Source organism: Lutra lutra, chromosome 7 (assembly GCF_902655055.1).
Source record: "Lutra lutra chromosome 7, mLutLut1.2, whole genome shotgun sequence".
Classification (NCBI taxonomy): Eukaryota; Metazoa; Chordata; class Mammalia; order Carnivora; family Mustelidae; genus Lutra; species Lutra lutra.
The window spans coordinates 32868784-32888996 of NC_062284.1; the positions used below are offsets into that span (position 1 = coordinate 32868784).

Here is a 20213-nt window from a genome sequence, read left to right on the forward strand (position 1 = left end):
TTATTCAGCTGTCTGGTAATTTTATGTGATACCCCTTCAGAGAGGCTCTCTACTTAACAAGCTACAATAAAATTGTAGAATATTTACTGTCATCTAAATGTATTATAGAATTCAGTAGTTTTAGGATTGCCTGGGACTTTATCAAAGGTGTTTGGTCCAATTAGCTACCTAGAACAGAAATCACTTCTATAGTCTTTAGTAAACCACTTTTCAGACATGTCACCTATTATCTTCTTGGTTTAATAATTTTTTCAAAAATAACACTGATACTTTTTTTGTGTAGGATTTCCGGGAAAAAAATACAGATCATATGCGCCCTGACATTGTAGCTCTTCTAAGAAGTAGCAAGAATGCATTTATCTCTGGGATGATTGGAATTGATCCCGTAGCTGTTTTCCGATGGGCAGTTCTCAGAGCTTTTTTCAGAGCCATGGTTGCTTTCAGGGAAGCTGGGAAAAGACACATTCAGACAAAAACTGGTAAGCAGTAGATATTAGTATTCTACCATACTTATCTTTTAATTTTTTACCTCTCTTAAGGAGTAGAGACATAATAATTTTGTTTTCTTAACCATATCCTAACATCATTTTCAGATCTGATTAGTTCCAGTGTACTTGGTACTTAAGTGAATACATGGTGTTTGTTTATATATATGTGTTGGTATATTTTTATTAATAAATACTGAGAGGAGTAATGTATGTAAAGCACCTGATATTCAATAGGTACTTTTAGTAAGACATTGGTAAATTTTTAAACAAAAAAATGAAATGATACTTTACCATTTACTTATATAGAATTAAATACTGATAACCTTTATTTTCTTATGCAATAGTTTTTTTTTAAAAGATTTTTTATTTATTTATTTGTCAGAGAGAGAGGGAGAGAGAGCGAGCACAGGCAGACAGAATGGCAGGCAGAGGCAGAGGGAGAAGCAGGCTCCCTGACGAGCAAGGAGCCCGATGCGGGACTCGATCCCAGGACGCTGGGATCATGACCTGAGCCGAAGGCAGCTGCTTAACCAACTGAGCCACCCAGGCGTCCCTTTCTTATGCAATAGTTTTTATGCAGATGAAACAATTTAATGTGGAAGCATAAATCAGGAGATAAAAAAATTGGATGGAGGTAGGGGGCAGGAGATAGCCTTACTTCAGAAGTCAGTCAAGTGTCATTTCTTCTCTTTTTGAAGAGAAGAAATTTTTGTGATTTTGTGACTATTAGCAGTTTTTTTTTTTCCCCCAAAACACTGTCTTCAGAATTGTGGGGGTAAAGCCAGGTAATAATAGATGAATCTGTTTATGAATGTTAATTTTCTTTTCTTCCTACCCTTAACTCAGTTCATTGGATTTTACTTTGAAATTTAGAAATGAGTGGAGCAGGATACTTTTTCTGTGTCTCTTCCCCTTAAATCATGAAATACCATAGTTCACAATCTGCATGAAGGCATCTTATCTTCATAAGCATTTGTTACCTAATGAAAATCACAGTGTAAAAAAAAGAAAAAGAAAAAAAGAAAAAAAAATCACACTTTGCTTACTGTAGCTCTAGCCTTAGATAGACCATTGCTGCATAGTGAGGATTTACTAATATATATGTAGCCATTTAAAATAAAGTGTTCTGTCCAGAAAAGCTTCAGTAGAAGCGCACTAGGACCCATCTGTACTTTCAGGACTCCCAGATTTACTTATATGGATTTTCAGCATGTGCACTAGCAGTAAAACTTTTAAGTTCAGCTTTTGCATATTCCAAATGAATACTTATATTTGGGAGATTGTATTTCTGAAATGAGAGGGAAAAGCTGATTGAACTTAGTTTCTGTATTTCAGATTATATAATATGTACAAACTGGCCTTTGTAAATAGGGAGAAATACAGTTTTTTTGGAAAATAAAAGGAATATCTTAAACCTACTTTACCTTTTAGAAAATAATCTCTAAGAGGCTTTCTTTGTAAAAAGCTCTAAGGAAAAGTTTTTTTCTTTTAATTTAAGATACATTATTATTTATCATAGTGGATTTACCAGTTTTAAAAATTATAAAAATTGGTGTATTCTACTAAGATATAACTGACTATGAGAAGAAACTTTTCTTGTATTTACTATTGAAAATATTGCTTTCTAAAAAGATTAATCACATTGTTTTTGTGTTCTTTTGGTATTTAAAATCTTATTTGTGAAAGCTGGTTGTATGTTTATTATTATCCTTTGGTACAAAGATACAAAATGTTATTAATGATCAACAAAATGATAGTGTATTATTTCTACTTTGATCATGTCTAGATTCTTCTTCTTTTGTAGTCTAATTTTTCTTTCTGGCCAGCACAGAGCATCCACATAATAAACTTTTTGAATACTCTTTTATTTAAGGCTATAACTTGCATATAGAAGAAAACTGTGCCCCCAAAAATGTGTAACTCAGTTAATTATCACAAAGTGAACACACCCTGAAACTATCACCTAGATTAAGATGTAGAATATTACCAACAACCCAGAAGTCTCATTGGATAAACTTTTTAAATTTCACTTTTTATCAAGAAAAAGAAAAGTCATAGTTCATTTGTATTTTGATTGAGCAGATTTGTTACAGGAAATAATTATATTGCAGTATATTACTATCAGTGCCAGTATTTAGCATTTTTGCTCCTTCTGCATGGATTTAGGATAAAAGGGTGCCATAAAATTTTAGAACATTATAGCATTACAAAACAAAAACTAACAGAATAATTGTGAAAATGGATAAATAATAGTTTCAGAACTTTTAAAATGACCATGAATAGTATGGAGACATAGTGAAAATGAAATATTGGAATTAGAGATTATTTAAGCAGAAGTGGAATTTAAGTAGAAGAATTATTTAAGTAGAAGTGGAAGGTAGTCAAGTTCAGATTTTGAATGAGACTAAGAGTTCAAAGATAATCTTTTAGGGAAGAAAGAAGATGTTGACTACAGATGCACAATATATCTTCACTTCCTTTGAGAGTATATTTACAAAAAATTTTAGTGTCTCTTAGCTAAATTGCTAATAAATATCCTGATACTAAACTAAAAAATCTTGGATTTTCTTATGGAATTCCCTGACATTCTTTTTCTTCATCAAGCCATCCAAGCACAAATAATATCAAATTAAAATCTACTTTTTGACTGTTATTTCCATAGACTTCCAGATTAAGGAACACAATTTAAGACTTTTTTTTTTTAAGATTTTATTTATTTATTTGACAAGCAGAGATCACAGGTAGGCAGAGAGGCAGGCAGAGAGAGAGAGGGAAGCAGGCTCCCTGCTGAGCAGAGAGCCTGATGCGGGGCTCGATCCCAGGACTCTGGGATCATGACCTGAGCTGAAGGCAGAGGCTTTAACCCCCTGAGCCACCCAGGCGCCACCAATTTAAGACTTTTAAATAAAAATTCAGTTTATTCTTTTCAAGAATTGATTTGTTATAATTGCATAATGTGTATTATGGTGATCAGAAAACCATGCAGTGTTCTTAGTGGAATTATTTAAGTAGGCAGTGTGCGTGAAGCTACATATTGGCCCTGCTGGGACTTAGAGTGAGTAATAGTAATGATTTGTTTGGTCAGCAAACAGACTTTGCAGAATTAGTTCAGGATAGTAGCAACAATTATGTGAAACAGCAAATCCTGGGAAGAAGGGAGACTCTGATTTCTAGAGTTGCCATGTTATATTATTTGAAATATCTGGTGTTCTACACAAAATTCTGAAACACACACACACACACACATACAAAGAAAAGAAAAGAAAATGACCTGTGTGTGTGAAAAAAGGAATCAATAGAAACTATTGCTGAGGAAAGCCAGACCTTGAACTTATAAAAGTCTTTAAGCTATTTTAAATATGTTCAAAGGCAGCCATATTTGAAGAACTAAAGGCAAGTATGAGAAAAGTGTCTCACTAAATATAAAATATTAATTTATATGTGGGTGAGAAATTCACTAGAAGAGTTCAGCAACAGATTTGAATAGGCGAGGCCAGAATCAGTGAACTTGACCATAGATCAGTTGAGATTATCTGTTCTAAGGAACAGAAAAAAAGAAAGAAGAATGAATAGGAATGAACAGAGCTTTTAGACCTGTGGGACACAATAAAGTACCCTGGCATCTGGCAGTTTAGAAGGACAGAGAAAGGGGTAGTAAGAATGTTTCAAGAAATAATGGCCAAAATCTCTTCAAATTTTCTGAAAAGACTATATACCCAAGAAGATCAACAACCCACAAAGGATCCAAACTTAGATACATCATAATTAGATTGTCCTGAGATAGAAAATATTGAAAGCATCAGGAGAGAAGTAATTCATGTACAAAGGGTCCTTAGCAAGATTGACAGTTGATTCATCATCAGGAACCATTGAGGCCAGAGGGCAATACTGGACATATTCAGAGTGCTGAAAGAAAAAAGAGAGTCAAGAATTCTGTATTCACAAATCAAAACCACAGTGAGATTGCTATCTACCTTATACCAGTCAGAATGGCTGAAATTAACAAGTCAGGAAATGACAAGATGTTGGTGAGGACATGGAGAAAGGGGAACCGTCCTACACTGTTGGTGGGAATGCAAGCTGGTGTACCTGCTCTGGAAAACAATATGGAGGTCTCTCAAAAAAGTTGAAAATAGAGTGGTGCCTGGGTGGCTCAGTCGTTAAGCATCTGCCTTCAACTCAGGTCATAATCCCAGGGTCCTGGGATTGAGCCCTGCATTGGGCTCCCTCCTTAGCAGGAAGCCTGCTTCTCCCTCTCCCACTCCCCCTGCTTGTGTTCCCTCTCTCACTGTCTCTCTCTCTCTGTCAAATAAACAAAATCTTAAATTAAAAAAAAAAAGAAAGAAAGAAAATAGAGCCTCCTACAACCCAGCAGTTGCATTACTAGGTACTTTACCCCAAAGATAAAAAATGCAGTGATCTGAAGGGGCACCTGCACCCTGATGTTTTTAGCAGCAATGTCCACAGTAGTGGAAAGAACCCAGATGTCCGTCAACAGATGAATGGTTGAAGAAGATGTGGTATATATACACAATGGAATACTATTCAACCATCAAAATAATGAAATCTTGCCATTTGCAATGATGTGGATGGAACTAGAGGGTATTATGCTAAGCAAAATAAGTCAATCAGAGAAAGACAATTATCATATTATCTCGCTGATAATGTGGAATTTAAGAAACAAAACAGGATCATAGGGGAAGGGAGGGAAAAATAAAACAAGACAAAATCAGACAGGGAGACAAACCAGAAGAGATCATAGGGAACAAACTGAGGTTGAAGAAGGGAGGAAGGTGGGGTGATGGGGAAACTGGGTGATGGACATTAAAGAAGGCACGTGATGTAATGATCACTGGGTATTATGGAAGACTGATGAATCACTGAATTCTGCCTCTGAAACTAATAATATACTGTATGTTAATTAATTGAATTTAAATAATTAATTAATTCCGTATTCAGTAAAACTACCCTTCAAAGTGACCGTGAAATTAAGACATTTGTGGATAAACAAATCCTGAGCTAGTATTATCAGATCTGCCCCACAAGAAATACTTCAGTGAGTTCTGGCTGAAATGAAAGGAAATTAAATAGTAACTCGAAAGCACTTGAAGCACCATTAAAGGCAACTATAGAGTGAAGTATAAAATATAGTATGAATATATTTTTTTTACATTTTATAACTTTTTTCTCTAATCTGATTTAAAAGACAACTGTACAAAGCAATAATTATAAATCTTTGTTGATGGGCATGACATTTTAAGGGTGTAATTTGTATGACAGTAACAGTATAAAGGAGGAGGAAGAGAATGGAACTATAGAAGAGAAACATTTTTTTTATTAACATGTAATGTATTATTAGCCCCAGGGGTACAGGTCTGTGAATCACCAGGTTTACACACTTCACAGCACTGACCATAGCACATACCCTCCCCAATGAAGAGAAACATTTTTATATACCGTTGGACTTAAGCAATTTAAATCCAGACTTGATTGTTATGTTAATTATAATTCTCTTGGTATTTACAAAGAAAATAACTAAAAAATAATATGGTAATATAAATGACAAAAAATAAGAATATACTAGAAAACATCTGTTTAATATAAAAGAAGACAGTATTAAATAGAGGAATAAAAATAATATGTAATAAGACATATATGGAAACTCAACAACACAGGCCACCTGTTGCATGTATCACAAATCACAAATGTATGATTGCATTTATGTGAAATGTCTAGAATAGGCAAATCTGTAGAGGTAGAATGTAGATTAGTGTTTGCCTAGGGCTGGAGTAGGCAAGCTGGGAAATGATGAGGGGAAGGATAATTAAAAAGGTTTCTTTTTAGGGCGCCTGGGTGGCTCAGTGGATTAAAGCCTCTGCCTTCGGCTCAGGCCATGATCTCAGGGTCCTGGGATCGAGCCCCACATTGGGCTCTCTGCTCAGCGGGAGCCTGCTTCCTCCTCTCTCTCTGCCTGCCTCTCTGTCTACTTGTTATCTCTGTCTGTCAAATAAATACATAAAATCTTTAAAAAAAAAAAAAAAGGTTTCTTTTTAGTATGTTGAAGGTATTCTAAAATTCATTGTGATAGTTCAATAGCTTCAGGAGTTATACTAAAAACCATTGAATTGTACACTTTAAATAAGTGAATTGTATAGTATGTGGTTTATATTTCAATGGAACTATTCTACACAAAACACAAGAATGTTCATAGTATCTTTATTCTTAATAGTCCCCAGTTAGAAACACCCAAAAATCTATCAATGGAAGAAAAGATAACCATGTTGTGATACATTCCTACCATGTAACATTATTCTGAGTAAAAAAGAACAGATTACTGATTCTCATGAGTATCATAGTGAGTCACAAAATATACTGGGCAAAAAAGCCAGGCATGAAAAGGTACATAGTGTATGCTTTCATTTAGTTTAAGAACAGGCGAAATAATATAGTTATGATAGCTTCTGCAAAGTCATGGGTGGTATTGATAGGAAGGGGTTGAAATAACTTGCTGAGATAATGAAAATGTTCTGTATCTTGATTGAGGATTACATAGATATAAATACTTTTTAAGCTTATCAAATTTTTACTTGAGATTGTGGTGGTTTGCAATGTGTGAGATACACCTTTAATGGCTGTGTGGCCTGGAAGCTGGCATTACAGCATCTACTTTAGGATCAGAGACATGGCTTCAGGTTTGAATGAATAACTAGGATTGAGTTCCATTATGTGGTGTAGTACCTTCAGGGAGCTTAGACTTTTCTGTCACTGAAAAGATTGAAAAATTCTGTCCATTAGCCTTGAGCAGAGAAATAAAAGGACCTTAGCAATCTAACCTTAGGCCTTAGATTGTTCTTAAACTACTTAAAAAAAAAAAAAAATCAGTGCCCCATATCTTTACCATGCATTGATATGGGGTCTGAATTTATCTTGTATTTTTGGTACATAATCTCAAGGTAAGGAATTAACAAACTATACCAGGAACTAGCATAAACCAACACTAAATGAAAGTGTTTTAGGAGTTATGAGACTCCTTAGACAATAACTCTTCCTGAATCTGTACTTACAAACCATCCTAGGAAACTTAACCACCTTAACAGGGCATTGTTAACAGCAAATGAGAGGAAGATCAGTTTCGGGTTTGGAAATAGTATTATAGTCTAAAATAGTAGAGAGTTAAAAGAAGGTGTAGAAAGCAGAATGAAAGACGTTAAAAAAAAGATAGGTATGATGGTAAGTCCTAAAATAGTCACAAATACAAAATTACCCATATCCAGATGTCATTGCCACAGTTTATTAGACAAAAGAGTGCAGTGGCTGTAGTAATGTCAAGCGATTTCTTCAAACTACTTACTAATTTAGTATATTTAATATCCTAAACTTTTACATAGAACACTTTAATTCCATAATCTCCTTAAAATTATTTCTGACTGGCAGATTATCAAGATGCCTGAAAGTCTTGTGATAACTTTTTAAAATTACAGTTTGGTTAGAGTATAAATAGAACTTTCCAGGCATTTTTTTTTTTCCTCAGATGGTCCCCCTCAACTGATACCTACCTCCTGGCACCACCAACTAACAAGTATAGGCTAGTCTGAGCCTAACTAAGCATTCTTTCTTCAAGCAGCCCATCAAAGATGGTGGAGTGGATCATTGATAATGGGCATAGAATATTTTTACTGAGATGTTCTTCAACTAAGAAATGATGGATAACTTGATATTTGTCTCTTTTTGAAATACCGGACATTTGCAGCTATGTGCTCTCCACATTGGATGAATGAGAATAGTGTTTTATTAGTTTTAGTTTATTAGTTTTTCAATATTGGATATGAAAATAATTTTCAAATATACTTTATTTTTAAAAATCTGCTATTTATAAATATCTTATTATCTGATGCAAGATTCCATCTCCTTAGCTAAAATGTGGATGCTTGTTCTCTGGATCCAGTAATCTAGTTCAAGGAATTTTAGTTAGACTAAACCCTGCTTTGCAAACCTCTTTGAACTACTCTGCCTCTATTTAACTTTTTAAATGATTCTGCATTGAGAACTATTCATAGATAGTATCTCATTCCTAATTATACAGTAAATATGCACTAATGAAACTTGATGCATTGTGTTGCTCACTTTGTCTCTATTGTTAAACTGTTCCCTTTTGTTTTTTAAAGGAACACCTACACAAATTTGAATTAAACGTCCTAACTCTAGCGATGTTCTTTGAGTAAATGATACTCAACACCTTCCCCCCCACCCACAAAAAACCTGGAGATGTCTATTTTCTTTTAATCCATCTATTACTAATATTAATGGTACTGACCTCCCCCCAGCCTCCTTTATTGTTAGAGTGACTCACTGTTTCAATAGCACTAATCTGGGGCTTTGGTCCTTCCTTGAACATACTCTCTTCCCTTTCCCGCAAATAGTTGATTTTGTCTCACTTGACTAAGTGGTGGTGAGGTACATTTTCCAACTCTCTTTTCAGATTTATAAATACCAAAGTGCTGCTGGGTTTCCCTGCTCTATGGTGCTTTTCTTCCTGCTCTTTAAACATTGACACACTTGTTGGAATTCCTACAAGTGTGGTTAATTGCAAGATTTGTGAAAGAATTATTTAACTTTTGGTAAATTGTTTCGGGTGTATTTTTCTTTGGGGTTCCATCATTGTTCCTTGCATTGTTGCCAACTATATGCTAATTATATTTCAGACCTGATAAAAATGGGCCTGTTTAAAAAAATAAACATAACAAATTGTTTTGAAATTTCCCTAATTTTTTAAATTAGAAATTTTTAGTATGATATTAATTCACAACACTTTCAGTACTGAAAGGAATACTTTGAATACCTAAAAAAGACCTTTATATTTTCCTTTTATTTTTGTCTGATTTCCTCAAATCAATTTAGAAGATTTATTCACATTTAATGCATATTACTTGATACATTTTTAAAAATATATTCTTAAGATAGTTGGCAGCATTGTCCTTGATTCTCTATTGGTTTGGGCTTATATAATATCTTTTTTCTTTTCTCCATTTTTTTGTTTTTCTTTTGCTTCCTAAGGGCATGATGATACAGCGCCATGTGCAATTTTGAAAAGTATGGATAGTTTTAGCTTTCTCCAGCACCCAGTCCACCAGAGGAGCTTAGAGATTCTGCAGAGGTGCAAGGAAGAGAAGTACAGTAAGGCTGCAAATCCTCATAAACTCTGTGTCATCACGTATCTGTTTGGAAATGGAAACCAAGAGCATTCTGCACCAGGGTGGGACATAAATTGCCTTGACAATGTGACCTCCATAATCCTTTGACAAGTCTCAGGATATTTCCATTGATTGAGACTTTATTTCTTCTTTCTTTTGAAAAAGTTGATATACCTCTTCTTTGAACTTGGATGACTATTTTTTTGCCTGTGATCCTTGAGTTGTTAATTATACTTGGTTTTAGAGTCTGAATTGGTTTCTGGTTTTGTCTTTAAAGTAGCTGAGTGATGGTTACAAATCGAGTAATGATTTTTTTCCTGCTAATTTTTTAAAAAAGCTTTATTGAAATCTAATTGAGGTAAAATCGCATGCAAAAGCATAGAGTTTGATAAGTTTTAACATATATATGCACTTGTGAAATCATTAGCACAGTCTAGTTAATTACCATATCTGACACTGCCAAAAGTTTCCTCTGCCCCTTTCTAATTTTGGCTGATTTTATGCTTGTTTATGCTTGAATTTGAACATCAGCAGTGTTGCTTTTGTGTATCATTGTTTAATCCACTTCATTTGATTGCAGTTCTATCAGACCTTTCTGTCTCTGGTTTAGAGCAAAGCCATCACATTAATGTTTTGGCTTAAGAAAGAATGAGAATCACGATGGATATTCTTTTTTAATTTTTAAATTTTTTTTTTATAAAATTAGTGTGAAAAGATGCCCTTGGTCTCCATTTCCTCCTTTCTATTTGTTATACTCATTCTGAATGAAAATGGGTTCTTTTGCCTGTTGTGGGATTACAGTTTCTTGGCAATCGCTATAGTGAGGATGAAGAGGGCTTTTAAAATACTCAAAGCCCAACTCAGCAAATAATGGACTTAAATTACTTACCTATTCTGAGCTTTTTACAAATCACCATAGATTTACTTTGTTAATTTCACAGTTTTGTGATTGAAATTCCATGAAATTTTAGGATCCAATTATCAGTGAAAGGAGAATGTAAGTAGAATTTCTAAAAGCAATGTTGTGGGTTCTTCAGTTCTGCTTTCACTGTTGTATAAGAAAATGTGTAATGCATTTTGAAAAATACTATTTAAAATGTTTTCTTATTTTAGAAAGAACAATGGTAAGTATTTCATTTTAAAAAGAACATCGTGTTACTATTAATTATTGCTGTTTCTAAAAAGTATACAGTAAGTCTTCATTTCAGTTACCTATCTTCCTCTTCTAAATCTTTTAATCCATGGGACATTATTTAAAAGAGCCTACAGATCTTTTGGGGGAGTTTAAATTAATTGTTTTTTACTTTTAAATCGTGGCAGGTAGTTTATTTGTTTTGCTGATTTTCATGACCCTCAGTCCATCCCAGCTTAGTAGATATGGGTTCAGAATAGGAGGGCACCATGTACAGCATAGGCTGCATGAGGAATTTTTTTTTTAAAGCTTTTATTTATTTATTTGACAGAGAGAAAGACAGCAAGAGAGGGAACACAGCAAGGGGAGTGGGAGAGGGAAAAGCAGGCTTCCCACTGAGCAGGGAACCCAGTGGGGGACTCTATCCCAAATTGGCTCTTGACCTGAGCTGAAGGCAGATGCTTAAGGACTGAGCCACCCAGGCGCCCCTGCATGAGGAAATGATATATTTATCTACATTTACATGCAAATTTATGGAAGTTGGAGCTTTTCCATTATTTTAGGTAGTTTATTACATTTCCTATATAGTACTACCAGTAATTAAAATTTTATAATATATAAAATTACAAATTCAGGTCTAGGAGACTGTTTTTAAAAAATACAGGGAACTACCAGCTTTAGGTAATGGATAATTGGCAAGGTGAATGAACCCTTCCACAGGTAACAATGATAAAACCTGGAAAAAATTTAAAAATAACAAAATGATTTGAAAGCACTGGAAAAAGACAAAACAACAACAACAACAAAAACCCCACTAAAAGACCAAAAAGAAGCAGAAACCAGAGGAGAGTTTATTCTTTGAAGTAAGTAAAGCAGTAGGAAAGAATTGTGAATCTGTGGCTTTTTAAACAAGGTGCTCCCCAACTCCCATGGCCCCAGAGACAACTGACCACAACCATACTGACTTGAGGTATCAGAGAACAAAAGTTGAGGATTGGCAAAACAACTTGGAATTTAGGAGGAAAATTCTGGAACTGAGTAAGCTGCCAAAGGGCTAAAACACAAAGTTAGAGTATAAATTCTGCCAACCATACCTGGCTAACAGCTGTGAGTACTCAGGGAAGCTGGTAAACAAAGCAGTGCAAACCAAATAGGAGATGACCTTTGAAAGATAAAACTGCATTAGGTGAGATTTGCAAGTTTGCTCCTTTTTTGACAGAGGGCCTTTTGTATCTCCATAGCTCCTGTGGGAGAAATACTGAAGTCTTGCTATCTTGTCCCATAAATAGAGGGGAGAGAGAAAGAGGCAGAGAAATACTTGAAGAAATAGTGGCCAAAAACATTTCATGTTTGATTTAAAAAAAAACAAAACTGACTTAGAGATCCAAGAAGATTTGTGACTTCCAAGTAGAATAAATAAAAAAGAAAACCATTATCAGGCACATTGTTTGCCAAATGTCAAAGAGAAAGAGAAAATCTTGAAAGCAGCCAAAAGAAAATATGGCACATTCAATACAGGGGAATAATGATTCGATTAACACCTGACTTATTAAAGCTGTAGAGATGGAAAAATATCCAAAAATCATAATTAAAATCTCCCCCCCAAAAACAAACAAAACACTGCCCTCCCCAATCCCCGCAACAAAACTCAATTTTCAGGCAAAATTTCTGTATTTTTAGTTTGGGTCCAGACAAGTTAATTACCTGTTAGAAGAAAAATCAACAGTTTCCAGAAAAATGTAACAGAATTTAGTGTTGCTACAATGTCTAACTATTAGCAAAAATATTCTTTAAAAATGAACCTGAAATAAAGATGTTCTCAGATGAAAGGAATCTGAGAGAATTTGTCACCATAATTTATATTCTATAAGAAATGATAATGGAAATTTTGTTTTTTAATCAGAAAGTTCAACTTTGTTTTTTTTATTTAATTTTTTTTTAGAGAGGGAGAAGGGTGTTTGAGCAGTGGGAGGAGGGGCAGAGGGAGAGAGAGAAAGAGTGACTCTTTTTTTTTTTTTAAGATTTTATTTATTTATTTGACAGAGATCACAAGTAGGCAGAGAGTCCGGCAGAGAGAGAGAGGGAAGCAGGCTCCCTGCTGAGCAGAGAGCCCGAGGCTTGATCCCAGCACCCTGGGATCATGACCTGAGCCGAAGGCAGAGGCTTAACCCACTGAGCCACCCAGGCACCCAAGAAAGAGTGACTCTTAAGCAGGCTCCACACTTAGCACTGAGCCCATCCATCACATGACCCTGAGATCATGACCTGAGCCGAAATCAAGATTCGAATGCTTAACTGATGAGCCACCCAGGCACCTTGATAGTAGAAGTTCTTTAAACTAAAGGCTAAAATTACCATCAGATGGTAACTTGGATGAATAATAAGTACTGGTACACTTTTCTGCAAAAGGCCAGGTAGTAAATATTTTAGGCTTTGTGGGTCTTATGGTCTCTGTTGAAACATCTCCATTCTACTGTGAAAGGAGCCTAGGGAATACGTAAATAAATAAGCATGGCTGTGTTTCAATAAAACTTTGTAATGGACACTGAAATTTAAATTTCATATGATTTTCGCATGTCACAAAAATATTTTTCCATTGATTTTTTTTTTTCCCTCAACCATTTAAGAAATGTAAAAGCCATTCTTAGCATCAGGTCATGCAAAAACAGGCAGTAGGTTTGATTTGGCCCAGGGACTTAGTTTGCTGACTCATTAATTATTGGAAGAAATAGAGAAACAGAAATAATAAATCTGTCTACAAATAAATGACTATACATATTTCCTTTCCTTGTCTTAATTTCTTTTAAAAAGATGTATGACTATTTAAAGTAAAAACTATGACATATTCTGGTGGTATAAAATGTATCCACAAATTCTTTGATACTCCTCCTTTCAAAAGGCATGTGCTCTACTTAATGACTCACTTCTAATAAATGGAATATGGCAGAAGTAACAGTGTGCGGTCTTCACAGTTAAGACATAAAAGGTATTGTGGTTCTTCCTTTTCATTTCTTTTGCTCCCACCTTCTCTCTCTAGTGACTAATCTCTGAGATTTGGTCGGGAGGAAATTAGAGGAGAGGGGAGGAAATTAGAGGAGAGGGGAGAAACTGGGGTTCTTGGAAGGATGACCTTCAGCCACACTTCTGCAAAGGTCAAGAGCCCTGGTATGATAAAGGAGTAAGATGGTAGGAGAAAGAGAGAGAAAGGGTAGAAGAGAAGAATCTCACTTGAATTTGACCCATACTTTTGATCAGTCTATACTCAGAACATGTTTATGAAGATGATGAAGGATTAGCAGTTGACAGAGAAGCATTGTGGGCTTGATAAAACTTAATACTCTCACCTTGCTGACAATGTTTGCCTTAATATCCCTGACCTCAGGCCTCAGTATGGTCCCACAAATGATTGAAAATTTAATCTGACCAAATGCAATTAATAGAATTCCATTGTGGAATTCCAAATGGAATTTAAGTCTGACCCAAATGGAACTTAAAAATAGAAATCAGTAACAGAAAGATATCTGAGAAGTCCTCCAATTTTTCTTTTTTGAAGTAATCTCTACACTCAACGTGGGCCTTGAATTTACAACCCTGTGATAAAGGGTCACTTGCTCTTCTGCTGAGCCAGCTAGGTGCTCCCTGAGAAATATTCAAAATATTTTGAAAGTAAACCCCATGTTTAAGTAATTCATGAGTTAAAGAATTCATATGGGCAACTTGAAGCTATTTTGATCTGAATGAGAATGGAAATAACATAACTTACATAATGCAGCTAAAGAAGTGCTTATAAGAAAATTGATAGCTTTTAATTCTTTATATTAGAAAAAGTCAGAATCAATGCTTTTACCTAATGAAGATGCAAGAGCACTTTACACCCGAAATAAGTAGAGAGAAGTGAAGAGCTACAATCTGTGAATATAAAGCAGGCCAACAGTAGAGAAAATCAGTGAAAACCAAAAGCTGATTTTTCAAAAAGAGCAATAAAATTGATAAAGCTCCAGTTCTGTTTAAGAGAACTTTCTGTGAAGATGAAAATGTTCTCCAGCTACACTCTGTAAAACTGCAGCCATTAACCACATACGGCTATTAAGCACCTGAAATTTATTGAAAATTTGAAAACAAATTTTGATCTGGTTCAGTCAAATAAAATTCGAAAGCCATGTGTCGCCAGTGGCTGCTGTATTAGGTACTGCAGTTCTAGCCATTGTGATCAAGAAATATGAGAGAAGAGGCGCCTGGGTGGCTCAGTGGGTTAAAGCCTCTGCCTTTGGCTCAGGTCATGATCCCAGGGTCCTGGGATCAAGCCTCCCGTCAGGCTCTCTGCTCAGCGGACATCCTGCTTCCTCCTCTCTCTCTCTGCCTGCCTCTCTGCCTACTTGTGATCTCTGTCTGTCAAATAAATAAAATCTTTAAAAACAAAATATGAGAGAAGACACAAATCCTGTTATCGGGAATGAGCAAGTGGACAGTTACATATGGTATAGACCATCAAAAGATTGAGGAGAGATTATGAACATTTGTGTCAATAAATTCAACAACTTAGATGAAATGGACAAATTCCTTGAATGCCGATCTAAATTGACCCAAGGAAAAATAGAAAATTTGATCACTCCTATACCTAATAACAATGATGGATTCATAAGTAAAATCTTCCCCTAAACCCAAAAAGTCCAGGCCCAGATAGCTTCAATGGTAAATTTTATTTAAGAGACATTTAAGGAAAGAATAATACCAGTTCTCTTCAGTTTCTCTCCAGAAAATATAGGAGCAAGGAACCCTATGCAAATCATATCACGAGGCCAGTATTATTAATCTAATACCAAAACCAGACAAAAACATTAAAACTACAGACCAACATACCTCACAGTAACAGATGTAAAAAGCCTTAACAAAATAAGGGCTAACTAAATTCACCAATATATTAAAGGAGAATACATGAAAACCAGTGGAATTTATTCCAGGAATGAAAGGTTTGTTTGATAATAGAAAATCAATCAATATAACCCACTATATGTTTGTTTTAAAGATTTTATTTATTTATTTGTCATAGAGAGAGCACAAACAGAGGGAGCAGCAGGTAGAGGGAGAAGCAGGCTCCCTGCTGAGCAGGGAGTCTGATGTGGGACTCCATCCCAGGACCTTGAGATCATGATCTGAGCCGAAGGCAGACTCTTAACCTACTGAGCCACCCAGGCATCCCTGTAATTCATTTTATTATCCATCTAGAAAAAAAGAAAAAGCTTATGATATCTCAGTAGTTTGATAAAAAGATTTTATCATAATTCTTCAGTCATTCCTATTTAAAAACTTACAGGATCCTAGGAATAGGCAGCCTCCTTGTTTATAGAGAATATGCATAAAAATCCTACAGCAGACTTCATACTTAATGATCAAAAATTGAATACTCCCTGACATTGAGAAAAGGCAAAGATACCTGCTTTTGCTGCTCAGATTTAACACTGTACTAAAAGTCAGACACAGGGGCGCCTGGGTGGTTCAGTGGGTTAAAGCCTCTGCCTTCGGCTCAGGTCGTGATCCCAGGGTTCTGGGATCGAGCCCCGCATCGGGCTCTCTGCTCATCAGGGAATCTGCCTCCCCCTCTCTGCCTGCCTCTATGCCTACTTGTCATCTCTGTCTGTCAAATAAATAAAAAAAAATCTTTAAAAAAATAATAATAAAAGTCAGACACAGTGCTATAAGGCAACAAAAAGAAATACAAGGTGCATAGATTGAAAAGGAAGATGTAGACATTGTGATCAACTGTATAGAAAGTGCTAAGGAGTTTAAAATATGCTATTTGATCTAGAAAGTAATCTCCCAGGATACCAGGTAAATTTACAAAATTAAGTTATTTTAGCCGTGAACATGTGGAAAATGAAATTTGTGAATTTCATTTATACATCTTTGGCAGTCAGCTTCCTAGATACTCTCCAGTTATCCTCATATTCTGGTATTCTCATGGCAGAAGTGATAGTTTGTCAATTCCAAAATTAAGTTATGAAAGTCTGCAGTTTCCATCTTAGATAATTTCTCACTTGCTAGTTCTCTCTTGGATCACTGTTTCTGGGAAAAGTAAGCTGCCATTTGAGTAGCCCTGCTGAGAATTCCTCTGAAGCCTGTAGTCAGCAGTTAGGAACTGATTCTTGCCACTAACCATGTGAGTGACCTCGAAAGCAAACCCTTCAGTTCCATTCTAGTCTTGAGATGACCACAGCCTTGGCCAACAGGTTGACTATAACCTCATGATAGACCCTTTCTCAACCACCCAGCTAAGCAGTTGAAACCTGTTTCTGTAGAAACTCTGTGATTATGAGAACTGTCATATTTAAGTGCTAGGTTTTGAAGTGCTTTAATATGTGGTGGGTAATAATATAACATACTGTAACAGGAAATACTTAGGGATAATTTTTATTTTATTTTATTTATTAATTTTGGCAGGGGGCAGAGGGAGAGAGAGAGAATCTTAAGCAGGCTCGATGCCCAGCACAGAGTCTGATGGGAGGCTCCATCTCACAACCCTGAGATCATGACCTGAGCCGAAATCAGAAGTCATATGCTTAATTGACCTAGCCACCTACATGCCTCACATAGGGATAACTTTAATGAAATACGTGTTAGACCTGTATACAACTAGGAGGAATTGAAGAATACCTAAATAAATGAGGAGATTTTTTTGGTAGAAATTCACAAGCTAATAACTAAGATTTACATAGAAATACAGAATAGGATAAAACAATTTTGAAAAAGAACAAAGAGAGCTTATATGATTTCAAGACTAAAATAAATCATGACATTGTTCTTAGTATAAAGATCAAGAGAGCAATAGAATCAAATAAAAATCCAGGAAAAGATCTGTACTTATTGGTCAATTGATTTTCCACAAAGGTGCTGAGATAATCTATTGGGGTTGAGTATAGTCTTTTCTTTTATTTTATTTATTTTTTTTTCTTTAAAGATTTTATTTATTTGTCAGAGAGAGAGAGAGCGCACGAGTGAGCACAGGCAGACAGAGTGGCAGGCAGAGACAGAGGCAGAGGGAGAAGCAGGCTCCCCACAGAACAAGTCCCGTTGCGCGACTCGATCCCAGGACGCTGGGATCATGACCTGAGCCGAAGGCAGCGGCTTAACCAACTGAGCCACCCAGGCGTCCCAAGTATAGTCTTTTAAACAAATGACATTGGAACAGCTAGGTAGCCTTATATAAGAAGAGGACTTTGACCTTATTTTATCCATAAGATTGGACTCGAAGTGGATCAAATAGCTCTTCCTAAAAAGTAAAACTTAAAAAATAAAAAAAAAATAAAACTATTTAATTTGTAGAAGAAAACCTGAGAGAAAATCTTTGTAATCTTGGGACAGGCAAAGATTTCTTAGATGGGACGTAATAGCATGAACTGTTTAAAAACAAAAGGATAAGTGGAGTTCACCAAAATTGAAAATTTCTACTTTAAAAAACATCTTGCTAAGAAAACTAAAAGCATACCACACCCTAGGTAACAAAACTTGTGTGATACCGGTAACTGATAATGGACTTGAAAACAATATTTTAAGAACTCCTATAGTTAATAAGATAAGCAGTTCAGTTAAAAATAGCTTAAAGAGGGTGCCTGGGTGGCTAAGTTGTTAAGCCACTGCCTTTGGCTGAGGTCATGATCCCATAGCCCCAGGATGGAGTCCCACATCAGGTTCTCAGCTCCATGGGGAGTCTGCTTCTTCCTCTGACTTTCTCCCCTCTCATGCTCTTTCTCACTCTCTCTCTCTCAAATAAGATCTTAAAAAAAATAGCCTAAAGATTAAAATATGTGGTTCATTTTTTTTTTAAAGATTTTATTTATTTATGGGGCGCCTGGGTGGCTCAGAGGGTTAAGCCTCTGCCTTCAGCTCTGGTCATGATCTCAGGGTCCTGGGATCGAGCCCCACATCGGGCTCTCTGTTCAGCGGGGAGCCTGCTTCTCCCTCTCTCTGCTTGCCTCTCTGCCTACTTGTGATCTCTGTCTGTTGAATAAATAAATAAAATCTTAAAAGAAAAAAAAATATTTTATTTATTTATTTGGCAGAGAGAGACACACAGCGAGAGAGGGAACACAAGTAAGGGGAGAAGGAGAAACAGGCTTCCTGCCGTGCAGGGAACCCGATGTGGGGCTCGATCCCAGGACCCTGGGATCATGTGCTGAGCCGAAGGCAGACACTTAATGACTAAGCCACCCATGTGCCCCTAAACATATGCTTCAAGAAGTATATATACTAATGATCCATAGATTCATGAAAGATGATCAGTTTCATTAGTCACTAGGGAAATGCAAATTATAATCACAATAAGGTCACATTAAAAGCCTGTATCATTGCTAAATTTTAAGAAGTTGACAATACTTAAAAATATTGATAATATTAACTGATGATGAGGATGTGGAGCAACTGGAATTCTTTTATACTCTACTGCAGTGTAAAATAGTACAATTATTTTGGGAAACAGTTTGTCAGCTTTTTTTTATAAATGTGAGCATATCCTTTCCTCGTATTCCATTAATACTAATCCCAGATATTTACCTGAGAGAAATGAAAACATATGTTCACCCAAATAGTTTTATAGATCAGTTGTTAAAATATTACTTTCAATGAAACAAGTACTGTTATTTAAAATTAATAAAAATAGATTAACCTCATCAATTACATTCTCAAAATGAATTTTTTAAGAAGTTCAATTAAATAATATCTACAAGATTCTTTTTTTTTTAAAGACTTTATTTATTGAGAGAGAGAGATAGAGAGAACATGAGCGGGGAAGAGAGGGAGAAGTGGGGCTTGATCCCAGGACCCTGGGATCAGGACTTGAGCTGAAGGTAGATGCTTAACTGACTGAGCCACCCAGGCATCCCATATCTACAAGATTCTTAAAATGATGAAAATAAAAGGATCTACAAAGGTATACGAGGCAAAGGTGAATAATAGCAATAAAGTTAGGTAATAATCTGAACAGATTTACACTGATAGAACTTTATTAAAAGATTTAGGTGAGAACAACAAAACCTGAACTCACAGGAAAGTTTTGAGATCTGATAAAGAAATGATAAATATGTGTGTAAATCTAAATAAACAGTTACCTTGCAAAACTTATTAGTAAAGTTTAATTTGCTTGATTAATGGGAAGAAAACAAGGTGAAATAGGTATTGGGTAATGACCTCTGAGATGGGATAACTAGAATCAAATCACTGAAAGGTTCTTGTACTCTTTAGTGAAAGGGAAGAGAGAATTCGGTTTAGGATTCTTGGATATGCTAAAAATTCAAGGATAATCAAAGGAGAGAGTATAACTTTCAAAACAAGCAAAACCAGAATATAAAGAAAATAATTCAGTAGAAGTCTGGATAGAAGCATGTAATAATTAGGGAGATTCAAGGCATA

At 35.5% G+C, this 20213-nt stretch overlaps 1 protein-coding gene across 9 annotated transcripts in view; it reads left to right on the plus strand.

Annotated features, from left to right (window-relative positions):
• The window catches only part of MYO9A (myosin IXA), a 283068-nt gene that overhangs the window by 122698 nt on the left and 140157 nt on the right, over nt 1-20213 (plus strand). For 8 of the 9 annotated variants that reach the window (XM_047735391.1, XM_047735390.1, XM_047735387.1 and 5 more), the window contains 2 exons: nt 284-479; nt 9543-9662. In XM_047735391.1, the coding sequence (XP_047591347.1) occupies nt 284-479; nt 9543-9662 (316 nt within the window). The remainder of the gene's footprint in view (nt 1-283; nt 480-9542; nt 9663-20213) is intronic. The other variant, XM_047735394.1, reaches the window with a different exon arrangement.